At 40.2% G+C, this 12,934-nt stretch overlaps 1 protein-coding gene across 3 annotated transcripts in view; it reads left to right on the forward strand.

Moving 5' to 3' along the window:
- The window catches only part of COG5 (component of oligomeric golgi complex 5), a 358,927-nt gene that overhangs the window by 149,677 nt on the left and 196,316 nt on the right, over window positions 1-12,934 (forward strand). For all 3 annotated transcript variants that reach the window (XM_008258350.5, XM_070071149.2, XM_089328437.1), the window contains exon 7: window positions 4,684-4,814. In XM_008258350.5, the coding sequence (XP_008256572.1) occupies window positions 4,684-4,814 (131 nt within the window). The remainder of the gene's footprint in view (window positions 1-4,683; window positions 4,815-12,934) is intronic.

A 12,934-nucleotide genomic window follows, 5' to 3' on the forward strand; every position in this document is an offset into this window, starting at 1 on the left:
GCCAATCTGAAGCCAGGAGCTTCCTCCAGGTCTCCTACACAGGTGCATGGGGCCCTAGGATTTGGGGCATCCTCCATTGCTTTCCCAGACCATACCAGAAAGCTGGATCAGAAGTGGAGCAACCGGGACTCAAACCAGCACTCCAGTGGGATGCTGGCATTGTAGGTGGCAGCCTTAGCCCGTAAGTCACAGCACTAGTGCCTGTTTTGTCTCTTAAAACTTTTATCTGTTACTTATTACAAATATCCCCCCTTTCTTTTTATTGTTTTTCATTAGAAAAAAATTAGAAATTTGCTTGGGGGCCGGTGCTGTGGCGCAGCGGGTTAACACCCTGGCCTGAAGCGCTGGCATCCCATATGGGCACCAGTTCAAGACCTGGGTGCTCTACTTCCGAACCAGCTCTCTGCTATGACCTGGGAAAGCAGTGGAAGATGGCCCAAGTTCTTGGGCCCCTGCACCCGTGTGGGAGATCCGGAGGAGGCTCCTGTCTCCTGGCTTTGGATCAGCGCAGCTCCGGCCATTGTGGCCAATTGGGGAGTGAACCATTGGATGGAAGATTCTCTCTGTCTCTCTGCATCTCCTCTCTCTGTGTAACTCCAACTTTCAAATAAATAAGTAAATCTTTTTAAAAAAAAAAGAAATTTGCTTGTAAAAGACTTACTATAATTCATTAATTTCCTTGAAGGTTGGGGAATCACTTTTCCTAAAATCAGAGTAAATATTCTGTTTTTAAAGTTTTTTTCCTCTGACTGGCTTTGTAGATTAAGAAGCTTTTATTTATAATATTTTTCCTGTTTTTATAGTTCTGTTTAGGTTCTCCCATATCAAAAGCTTGCATATTTTAAGACCATGTTATTTTTAATTTCTGTACGTCATCATTGTCTCCTTGGTGCAGATACCATATGACTTTAAACATTTTCATTTATAATTATGCTTTCAATTTTTTATTATACATTATTAGAATGGCCCTGCAATTGTACATATTTTTCCTCAAAATTGATTTTTTTATGGCAGACATGTTTTATCAGGTCCAATATATCTACTAGAAATGTATCAAAACATCAGCTCTAAAAATAAACAGAGTGAGGACGCTGTGACTGAGCAGGCTAAGCCACTGTTTGGGAAGCCTCCATCTGTATCGAGTTCCTGGGATCAAGTCTTTCCTCTGCCTCCAGTTCAGCTTCCTGCTAATGCACCTGGGAGGCTCAAGTACTTGGGTCCCTGCCACCCTGTGGGAATCCCAGATGGAGTTTATAGCTTCTGGCTTTGGCCTGGCTCAGCCTGGGATGTTGTAGGCATTTAGGGAGTTAAAGAAGTTAAGAAGATAGAGTTAAAGAGTTAAGAAGATATGTCTCTTTCTCTGTCACTCTGCGTTTCAAATAAAAACAAATAAGTGAAATAAACAAACATTAGAAAAAGATAAACACTATATACACCTTGAATAAAGAAATGAAAAGCACAGTGTATATGTAGTTGTCGTTGGATTTTGGACTCCATCCTATTGTCCCATATGGATGACAGGGGCCCAAGAACTTGGACCATCTTTGGCTGCTTTCCCAAGTGTATTAGCAGGGAGCTGGAGGAAGTGGAGCAGCCAAGACTCAAACTGGTGCTCTGATAGGGGATGCTGGCATTGCACGGGGTCACTTAATGGTCTACAGTGCAACGCTGACCTTCATTTGTTATCTCTTAAATTTTTTTAAAGATTTATTTATTTATTTGAAAGGCAGAATTCATTGGATAAAATAACAAAGCAAACAACAAAAACATTTTGTTCATTTTTAGCAGTCTTCTTAATATCTATGTCTGGTCTTTTCATTTAATTCTTCTTTCTCTAACCTGTTAAATTAAATTTTTCCTAGTTTAAGTAAACAATTAGGAGCTTATTATTTAATTTCCGCTCAAAGCACTGATTTCATTGTTTTCTCCCTTCTAAGAAGATGATAGATACGTTAGATCCAAAAAAATCAGTTTAGTTTCCTCATAATAATTTTAGTACCTGACTATATTCAAAGGTGTTACTATTTTGTGGCTGGAAATTCTGGCTGTGCACTCCATGTTTATTAAGGTTTAATTTTCTTAATGTGACTAATGCAGGCAAATTTCAATATTTGGCAGCTTCAATATTTTTAAACTTTTACATATTTCTTTTTTGATTAATTTCATATTACAAGTTACATTCTTAAGTGTCTATGGGAGTGGTTCCAGGAACACTTGGACATAACAAAATGTGCCAGTACTTGAGTCTCTTGTATAAAATGGTATAGTATTTTCATGTATATGCTGTGTGGTTACTGTATTGTGCGTTTTATGGAAAAATGATGGAGAAGAAATTCATTACCTGTTCAATTTTTTTCCTCTCAAATATTTTCAATCTGCAGGTAATTGAATTGCAATTCTGGAACTCTGTGTAATCTGTGTAAATAATGTGTAAATCTGGTGTATTTAATACTGCCATTATTCTGTTGATTAAATCTCACTAATCCTTTGATTTTGCATCTTAATCCTTTCAATGCGCAAATTGGAAGAAGGTAGGATTTGGAATATTGTTTGATCTTTGAACATAGAGCTGTCTTCTCTGAGTCTTGTGAGATTGGCCTGGCTGGGAAAATTTGGTAAGAGGTGTGGAAGTCAGGCAGACATGACTTTAAATTCTGCTTTACTGGTTACTTGCCAGGTTAAGTTGTTCAGGTTCTTTGGGTCTCATCTCCATCTAGATAAGATGATATTTCTCACAAGATTGCTTAGAAAACTACAAATGATAGATGCATGCATTAAAATTAAAAAAAAAAAAAAACACACATTTTGTGTCTAAACACCTTCCACACAGATCTTAAAAGACATTAGTTGTCATCTTTTTGTCTTTCACTCCAGTCTCTCTGTTTTACTTTTGAAAGTTTGACTATAATATGTCTCGGTGGGGTTCTTTCTGGTATGTCTTTTGGGGTTCTGTTAGCTCCCTGGTTTTAGATGTCCCTATCTTTCTTTGAATTAGAGAAGCTCTCTGCTGTTAATCCATTGAGTAAGTGTTTTAAGGCATTTTTTTCCATTTCTTCAGGAATTCCCAAAACTAGAATATTGCTTTATTTGATGATATCTTAGGGATCCTGAACACTGATATTCTGTTTTTGTTTTTTTTTTGTGGCTTATTTAAAAAAAAAAACTGTCTTTAGTAGCAGATATTCTTTCTTCTGATTGAACTAAGGATTTTTTTTTAAATAAGAATAAACGTAGGAAATAGTTTCAATTGAAAGAATACGGTGAAAAATACATCCAATATTCTATTCACTGGCAAAATAAAATCTTCTGTCTAAACCTATTTTTAAAAGTAGCTAATCCTAGGCCAGCGCTGCAGCTCACTAGGCTAATCCTCCGCCTGCGGCTCCAGCATCCTGGGTTCTAGTCCCGGTTGGGGCGCCGGATTCTGTCCTGGTTGCCCTCTTCCAGGCCAGCTCTCTGCTGTGGCCCAGGAGTGCAGTGGAGGATGGCCCAAGTGCTTGGGCCCTGCACCCTCATGGGAGACCAGGAAACAGCACCTGGCTCCTGGCTTCGGATAGGCACAACGCGCCAGCCGTAGTGGCCACTTGGGAGGTGAACCATGGAAAAAGGAAGACCTTTGTCTGTTTCTCTCTCTCTCTCACTGTCTAACTCTACCTGTCCAAAAAAAAAAAAAAAAAAAGTAGTTAATCCTGTTAAAATAGAAAATATAATTTGTAGAATTGTGTCTAAACTGCTGAAACTTCTGATTTTATTTTTAGCTTTTTGGTTACTTTTACATTTAAGTTTACAAAAATTCTAAATGTGTAGGGTGAACTCAACATATTTTAAAAATTATTTTATACTTGTTAGTGTGCAAATTTGTATATAAAATTCTACATAGTAGGGGCTGGCACTGTGACATACTGTTAAACTGCTGCCTATGATTATGGCACCACATATGGGCACCACTTCGAGTCCCGGCTGGTTCACTTCGCATTCAGCTTTCTGTTAATGTGCCTGGGAAAGCAGCTCAGGATGATCCAAGTCCTTGGTCCCCTGCGACTATTTGGGAAGCGCAGATGAAGCTCCTGGCTGCAGCCTGGCCCAGCCCTGGCTCTTGCGCCCATATGGGGAGTTAACCATTGGATAAAGATTTATCTCTCTCTCTCTGTAACTCTGCCTTTCAAATAAATAAATCATTTTTTTAAAAAATCCGTAAGTGAATTCCTGTATGTAATTTTCTTTCCTTGAGTAATATCATGAAAGTTCTTTTGTGTAACTAAGTTCTGCTTGATCATGTAAGCACTCTTGAGATTTTTCCATAATTTATTAGTCATTCTCAATGCTAGACATTTATTTCAAATATTTGCTATTATAGTATGACATTTAAAATCATGCTTGTAACTTTAGAAATCCCTAAAAAATCATGATATATACACTAAATGTTGGACTTCTCCAATCTGCTGACATTACTTTGAATTTAAACATAATTTCTATTCTTGCTTTACCAAGTCTATTTAATTTGGAGTATTTAGCTCCAGAGTAAAGTTATTTATTAAGTGGAAAATATTTGGAAAATTCTTCTTTTTAAAGTGTGACTCTAGAAAGGGAGCTGTATTTGACAGTAAATATTTTTTTGAAGAAATTGTACATTTATATGTTTATTTTGATACTGAAATATTTAAATGTCTCTTTTCTAAACAGATTATCTTTCTCAAGGAATAGATCTTTCTGGAATAGAAGTAATAGAAAATGATCTACTTTTTATTGCAAGAGCTCGACTTGAAGTGGAAAATCAAGCCAGGCGCCTGTTGGAACAAGGTCTAGAGACTCAGGTATTAAAAATTGTATCTTTTTTGTGTGAAAAATGTCATAATACAGAAGAAAGTTTGAGTTTTGAGTTCAAAAAGGTAATATATGTCTTCATTTTGTTGTTAAGGAACTATGTCTACAGTTTAAATTACTGAGTAAGGCATGTCCATAAGTATAGGAAAGATTTACTTAGTATATTTAATTTGGTAAGATTTCTGTAGTTTAATGTTTCTTATGAAACAAATTTTTATGTGATGTCCATGTACAGATGACCAGTTAATCCCTATTGAGTGTGCTTGCTTTGTCTGAAACACTGTTAACTCATTTAATCCTTTGATTTACCCATTAAGGCTGATTCTGTTACTTCAATTCTAGAGGTGAGGAAATAGCTTACATTTTCTGAGCTAAAAGGAAACCAAAGATACTAATGTATTAGAATCAATAAATTAGAATTAAATCTCAGTTTCATCCAGATATTTTCTCCATTTCTTTTGGACTCAAATATAATTAATAATATTTAAAAAAAATTTTCATAACCTTTAAAAAGAGTTTTTTGTTTTTTTTTTTTGACAGAGTGGACAGTGAGAGAGAGAGACAGAGAAAAAGGTCTTACTTTTGCTGTTGGTTCAGCACCACGCTGATCCGAAGGCAGAAGCCAGGTGCTTATCCTGGTCTCCCATGGGGTGCAGGGCCCAAGCACTTGGGCCATCCTCCACTGCACTCCCTGGCCATAGCAGAGAGCTGGCCTGAAAGAGGGGCAACCGGACAGAATCCGGCGCCCCGACCGGGACTAGAACCCGGTGTGCCAGTGCCGCTAGGCGGAGGATTAGCCTAGTGAGCCGTGGCGCCGGCCAAAATGAGAGTTTTGTTTTTAGACATAAGTAAATTTGTATTGGAGGCTGGCGCCATAGCTCACTAGGCTAATCCTCCACCTGTGGTACTGATACCCCGGGTTCTAGTCCCAGTTGGGGCACCGGGTTTTGTCCCTATTGCTCCTCTTCCAGTCCAGCTCTCTGCTGTGGCCCGGAAAGGCAGTGGAGGATGGCCCAAGTGCTTGGGCCCTGCACCCGCATGGGAGACCAGGAGAAAGCACCTGACTCCTGGCTTTGGATCGGCCCAGCGCAGCGTGCCGACCTTAGCAGCCATTTGGGGAGTGAACCAGTGGAAGGAAGACCTTTCTCTCTGTCTCTCTCTCTCAGTGTCTAACTTTGCCTGTCAAAAAAAATTTGTATTGGACAAAAAAACATGTAATTAATATTCAGTTTCTTAAGTAGTCTTTAAATCAAGAAGGTACTTATTTGACTTCTGATACATTAAATAATTACAATATTAAAATATTATTACTTTTAAAATATACTTTTAAAATTGAATATTGTATGCATGATGAAAAGTGACCAATTTCAAATGCACATATAGAATATCAAAGAATAATCATATATGTAAATTCAAAACCAGGCCAAGAACTAGGATTTTAGCAGCCTGGAGTCTCCTTTTTTTCATGGAACCTCTTTGCTGCTCACAGTCAGCACGTTCTCCCCACTGTCTTGACTTCTAACCTCAGAGATCTATTTTATCTTTTTTAAAATTTTTTTAAGAGGTACAGAGAGAGAGAGAGAGAGAGAGTTTGCCATCCTCTTGTCCACTCCCTAGATGAGCAGGTGCCAAGAGCTTCTTCTGTATATCCCACATGGGTGGCGGGGACCCAAGAACTTGGGCCATCCTCTAATACTTTCCTAGGCACATTTGCAAGGAGCTAGATCAGAAGTGGAGCAGCCAGGACTTGAACTGGTGCCCATTTAGGATGCTGGCATTGCCAACAACAACTTCACCTGCTACACCACAACACTGGCACCCATTTTATCTGTTTTAACTCTAGGTCCCACTGAGAGTATAAAATACTTTCATTGTTTTTTTTAAACATCTTTTTTCTCTGTATTAAATAAGAGAAGATACCTTATTTATATTGTCAAAAGAAGTGGAAAGAAAATTTTACTTACCAAGTTTTGTGCTCAGAATTGAATGAAAAAGGACAGTTGCCTTCCTCAGAAGGATTTGACTCTGTAACCTTGCATCCTGTATAAAATGCGAGTATACTTCTTAGAGGTTTTAGACTGGGAATTGATTTCCTGTAGCTTATATTTTCTTTTCTCAAGTGATTGTTTAAATCACCTAACACCTTTGATTTAGGCATTGCTGGTTTTGTTTTTTTTTTTTGTTTGTTTGTTTTTTTTTTTTGTTTTTTGTTTTTTTTTTTTTGGCTGTCGCTGTCGCAGTCGCAGATCCTGGAACCCTGGGTGTAATCAATACCTACGGCTGTGATTATTGTCATACATTGAACTCACAGTCTTGCTCTTGTGGCCCTTGAGCCTAGTGCCCCTCCCTTCTGTTCTGCTGTAGCACCTTTTTCTTCCCATGATAATCCTTGGATATTATTATTAGCATTTTGTCGAACTCTCTATTGTCCTATTCTTTGTAGGTAATTTTTTCTCACCTCTTATTACCTTGTTCCTGTTATAACTTAGTTATTCTATTAATGTAGAACATCAATCTTAAAAAGCAGAGAAGGAGAGAGACAGAGAGAACTCCTATCTACTGATTCATTCTCAAATGGCTGCAGGCACCAAGGCTGCTCTAGGGTCAGAGCTTGCAACCAGGAACCCAATCCATTGTCTCCCACACAGGTGGCAAGAACCAAGTCACTTGAGCTGTCAGTATTGCCTCCCAGGGTCCATATTTTTAGGAAGCCGGAGTCAGGAAGAAAGAGCCAGGAATTGAACCCAGCCACCCTAATGCGGAATGCAGGTATCTCAACTGCTAGGCTAAATGTCTGCACTGTAAAATATCTATCATTCAGATCAACTAGAACATCAGTGCCTTCACTATATGATGTTTTTCTACCCTACCAAGCATGTGTCTACTTATTTTCTATATTAAGTTGATCTGTGTTAGACAAATTGAGATCTGTCTCTTCTAGTATCTCCCAACTAATGATTCTTTTTAAATATTTATTTATTTATTTGAAATTTACAGTTGCAGAGAGAGGGAGAGACAGACAGAAAGGTCTTTATCTGCTGGTTTACTCCCCAAATGGCCACAATTGCCAAAACTGGGCCAATCCAAAGCCAGGAGCCACGAGCTTCTGAATCCATGTCTCCTATGTGGGTTCAGGGGCCCACGCACTTGGGCCATCTCCCTCTGCTTTCCCAGTCCATTAGCAGGGAGTTAGATTGGAAGTGGAGCAGCCGGGACTCGAACCACTGCCCATATAAGATGCTGGCTCCATGGGCGGAGGCTTAATCCACTACACCATAGTGCTGGCCTCTCAAGTCCTTTATAGAGCTTTTATCTGAGTTTTGAAGTGCTGGCCCCAAAGCATAAGTTTTTTTAAGTTCCTGCCAATCTCAGTTTCAAAGATAAATGTGCATCCATTTTTTTTTTTTTTTTTTTTTTTGGACAGGCAAAGTGGACAGTGAGAGAGAGAGAAAGGTCTTCCTTTGCCGTTGGTTCACCCTCCAATGGCCGCCGCGGCCAGCGTGCTGCAGCCGGTGCACCATGCTGATCCGATGGCAGGAGCCAGGTATTTATCCTGGTCTCCCATGCGGGTGCAGGGCCCAAGGACTTGGGCCATCCTCCACTGCACTCCCTGGCCACAGCAGAGAGCTGGACTGGAAGAGGGGCAGAATCTGGCGCCCTGACCGGGACTAGAACCCGGTGTGCCGGCGCTGCAAGGCGGAGGATTAGCCTAGTGAGCCGCGGCGCCAGCCTGCATCCAATTTCTTACCTTTCTGTTAAAAGGCTCATTTCATACCACCTTGGTATGAAGGGAAGGGAATTTTCAAGTGTAACTTTATATAACCATGTCTTAGTATGCACTATTTCCTGGTGTCTTTATTTTGCAATCAAGCTATTTGGAAGAATAGGCCATTTTCACTGTTTGCTTTTCTGGAATTTTTCATGTAGTCTGTAGCATATTCTGCTTCTAACATGTCTTCAATAAGTTTGCGTTCAGTGACATGACTGTTAACCTCTTAGTTTCCCAAAGGATATGATTCCTTTTGCTTCTCTCAGATTTTTGGTATTGGTGACATTTCAGCTTCTTGACAACCCTCTTTAGATTAATTTAGATTAGGTCAATCCCAGTCATTTCTTTGTTCCTTTCCTCTTTACATGACTTTTTCATTTCTTCCTTATTCTTAACAATTTCGGCTCACTTCCTTAATGTTCTGTTCCCTCTGTTTGACCTCTTTTTAAGTTTTACTTTTCCTAGCTCTCACAAATTTTCATTTGATAACTTTCAGATCTCTCTTCTGAATTCCTAATCTGTACACTGCCTGCCTACAGGATGATTGTATTGGTTAGAGTTTGTTTATGGAGAACAGAATCTACTTCAGCAAGCTATAGTAGACAGGAATGGCTGTTTCTTGCTGTGTTCTCATGTGGTGGAAGGAAGAAACAGGTTCCTGGGTCTCTTATAAAGGAAGTAATCCTGCTTATAAGGGCTTCACCCTTAAGAGGTACTATCCTCCAGAAGCCACACCTCCTCATCCCCTTAGCTTGGCTGTTAGCATTTTAGCATGATGGTTGGAGGGCGGTGAGGGAGAGACTCAAACATTCAGATCCTCACAGTTTCCTCCATAATTTTCCTAAAAGGAGGAAATGTACTGATATGCCAGCATTATCATTTTGGTTCACTTCACAGCGTTGACTTATTTCTCATGTGTAACTTGATAATTGTGTTTATCACATTACTTATTTCTGAATCTAGTTATGTGTGTCTGTGTTCTTCAGATCTGATTTTCTGGTTTATTTTCATGAAGTCTGGTTTCTGACTTTGCGGAGCTAAGAGGATTAACTCTTATCAGTTATGATGTCACAGGGATAATGCTTCCTGGGTAGCAGGGTGTTTTAGTGGAGAGAGCCTGTACTTTGGACCTGGTGCCTTTGCTTCTTGGAGAGCAAGAAGCCAGAGGTGTCAGCCAGCTGTGTCAGCCGGCAGTGTAGGAATTCAGGGTGAAACCAGCCTGTTTCAAATGCCAGTTCTTTGTGTTAGTCACTCGACATTTGTTACCTCAGTTGGAGTAACAAATGTGTGAGGAAGATGCAGTTCTACACTTTACATGTAGTTGAGGAAACAGAAATGAAAATTAACTGACGATTACACAGGTGGCAAGTAGTAAAATTGTGGTCTGGAGCTTTGGATTTCCACCATTACTCCAATCTTAAAAAATAATTATTTAATTTTGTTTGTGTGTATATGTTAGTGAGAGAGAGAGTGAGAGAGAGAGAGAGATCAATTGAGTTTCCATCTGCTTGCTTATTCCCCAAATGCCTGCAACTGCCCTGCTTGGGTCTGGATGAAACTAGGAGCCAAGTACTCCATCTGGGTCTCCCACATGGGTGGCAGGGTCCCAAGTACTAAAGCCATTACTTGCTGACTTCCAGGGCACACATAAGCAGGAAGCTGTAATGAAAGTGGAGCCGAGACTCCAAACCTAGTTGGAAGTGATGCAGGAATATTAGCCACCATGACAGATGTCTGCTCTTTGCCTAGTCTTTAGTAAAACTAAGCAGTTTATTTTACCTTTGTTAAGTGGTTACATTAAAAATTATTTGACAACTTGTTAAGCACCTTATATTGACAAAGCAAAGAAATTTTCATAGTTAGGGTGGGCACTGTGGCGTAGCAGGTCAAGTGGCTACCCACAGTGCCGGCATCCCATATGGGCGCTGGGTCAAGTCCCGGCTGCTCCACTTTTGGTCCTACTCTCTGCTGTGGCCTGGGAAAGCAGTAGAAGATGGCCCAAGTCCTTGGGCCCCTGCATACTCATGGGAGACCCCAAGGAGGCTCCTGGCTCCTGGCTTGAGATCAGCACAGCTCCAGCCGTTCTGGCCACTTGGGGAGTGAACCAGCGGATGGAAGACTTCTCTCTCTACCTCTCCTTTTCTCTCTGTGTAACTCTGACTTTCAAATAAATAAATAAATCTGTTTAAGAGAATTTTTAGCATAAAATTTTTTTAGGAAATCTCCAAAGGATGACTAGTCTAAATTTGTCTTTCAGTGTTCCTTAGCATTTTTGTTGTCTGGCCAACTTTTTTCCCCCATGCGCTGAAGTTGTTTTTGTAGATTTCCCCCACCTTGCAGCAACCTTCCCTGTTGCCCTAACCCCCTACTTTAGTCTAAGCAGATTTCTCCTCAGGTCACAGAGGCCTCTCACACTATCTGTGCTCTTTGCCTCCTGTTTTCTTAGGACTTCTGCTCTTTCTCATTATGTCATCAGGCTCTCTTTGTATTGGCTTCTATTTTTAAATTTTATAAAAGATTTTATTTTCTTTGAAAGGCAGAATTGCAGAGAGAGGGAGAGAGACAGAGAGATGGATCTTCTCTCCACTGATTCACTCCTCAGTTGGCCACAACAGGCCAGAAAAAAGCCAGGAGCTTCTTCCAAGTCTCCCGCGTGGGTGCAGGGACTGAAGCACTTGGGCCTTTTTTTGCTGCTTTCCCAGATGTATTAGCTGGGAGCTAGATACAAAGTGGAACAGCTGGGGATTGAACTGGTGCCCATAGGGGATGCCGGTGCTGCAGATGGTGGCTGAACTTGCCACGCCCAGTGCAAGTACACACCCTTGTACTGACTTCTCTTCAGCCTTACGTTCTCTCAGAAGCAGCGCTACTTCATTAAAACACTGCATTTTTGTGTCCCAGCATATCCATGTCCAGCTGTCACTATGACTGTGTCCTGCCATTGACCTTCGACACACATTGAAATTCAGGTAGAGTGGAGCCCCATCTTTTAAAAATTAAACAGGTGTTTTTGACAGCACATCCTTGACAATGGCAACTGTATGTTTTATCAGTCATGGCAGAGAAATTTCTCACTCTGCCTTATAAAAAAGACAGCCCAATATCAACTGTTAAAAAACTGAGATGGAAAATTTTAACAAACTGTTTAAACAGTTTTCATAAACAGGTTTCCTGTGCTGCCTGCGGTCCTGAGTGGAGTCCTGTGCAGTCTTCGTGTAATTGGTGAATCTGGCTTCTGCTGTGAGAAGCAAACCACCTTTTTCTATACTTGCTTGTACTTTTGCTTTCATGTCTTCTAAAGAACAAGTTCATTTTTGTGTTTTTGGAATTTTTTCCAGTTGTTGAAGGATGTTCTATTGATAGTTTTGATTCTCTTCCATTCTGGTTTGATTTTTGTGCCTTTCTGGCTGGAGTATCTTGTATAGATATTGTCATTACCATTTTCAGCAGCAGCAAATTTTACTTTTACTGTAACATCTTAATACTACTTCCAGGAGCAGATCACTGTTCACATAGACTTAGGAGTTTTACATCCGCTTTCTCTTCACATATTCTCACTCTGTGTCTTTTCCTGTAGGTTTAGTCTACTAATAGCACAGGCACTTAACCACACTCCTACCTTAAGACCACAGATGATGGTGTCTCAGAACCCCCCAGTGGCAACACTGCTGTATAGACATTTTCACAGTTGCCACTGTGGCTTTAATTGGATCACCTTCATGGCTCATTAGCTCTACCTCAACAGTGCGCTACTCATCTTTGCACCGGCCCTTAAACTAGTCATTCCTGCAGATAATTAGTGCTCGTTTTCATTATTACCCTTCTTGAAGTGATCATCTTTGCTGGCCTTCGGTTCACAACCATAACGGTAGTCACGGGAGCTCAGGGGGCTCAGGTCCTTTAGATCTTCCGTGTGGCTGCGGTGTGCATGTAGTTGAGAGAAGGCTGATAAAGATAAATGAGTGCTGTTCCAAAGAACATCAGTGGAAGGCAACCACAGCAGGTTCATCAGCATTAAACACACAGATTTTATGTCACTCTCTCCGTTACTCAGTCTTACAAGCTTTTTTCTAGCCTTTCATAATCCATTTTCTTCCTTCTTTGAGGTCTTTGTGCTCTCTTTATGCCTTTTCTACATCCTTTTTAAACAGTTGGAGCTTTTGTCTATTTCATTCTCAAATTATATCTTCCCCGTTTATCAGTTAATTCTATCCTTAATATTTGTTATGAAGGTAAACAAAAAGAATGACAGGGTTTCTATTTTGAAGCACTGTTGCATTCATGAGATAGTACACTCTGAAGTAATTTGTAGAGTAAGAGCCTTGACTGGATGCTCAGTTA

This window comes from Oryctolagus cuniculus, chromosome 3 (assembly GCF_051225735.1).
Source record: "Oryctolagus cuniculus isolate XC-2025 breed Fujian yellow rabbit chromosome 3, ASM5122573v1, whole genome shotgun sequence".
NCBI lineage: Eukaryota > Metazoa > Chordata > Mammalia > Lagomorpha > Leporidae > Oryctolagus > Oryctolagus cuniculus.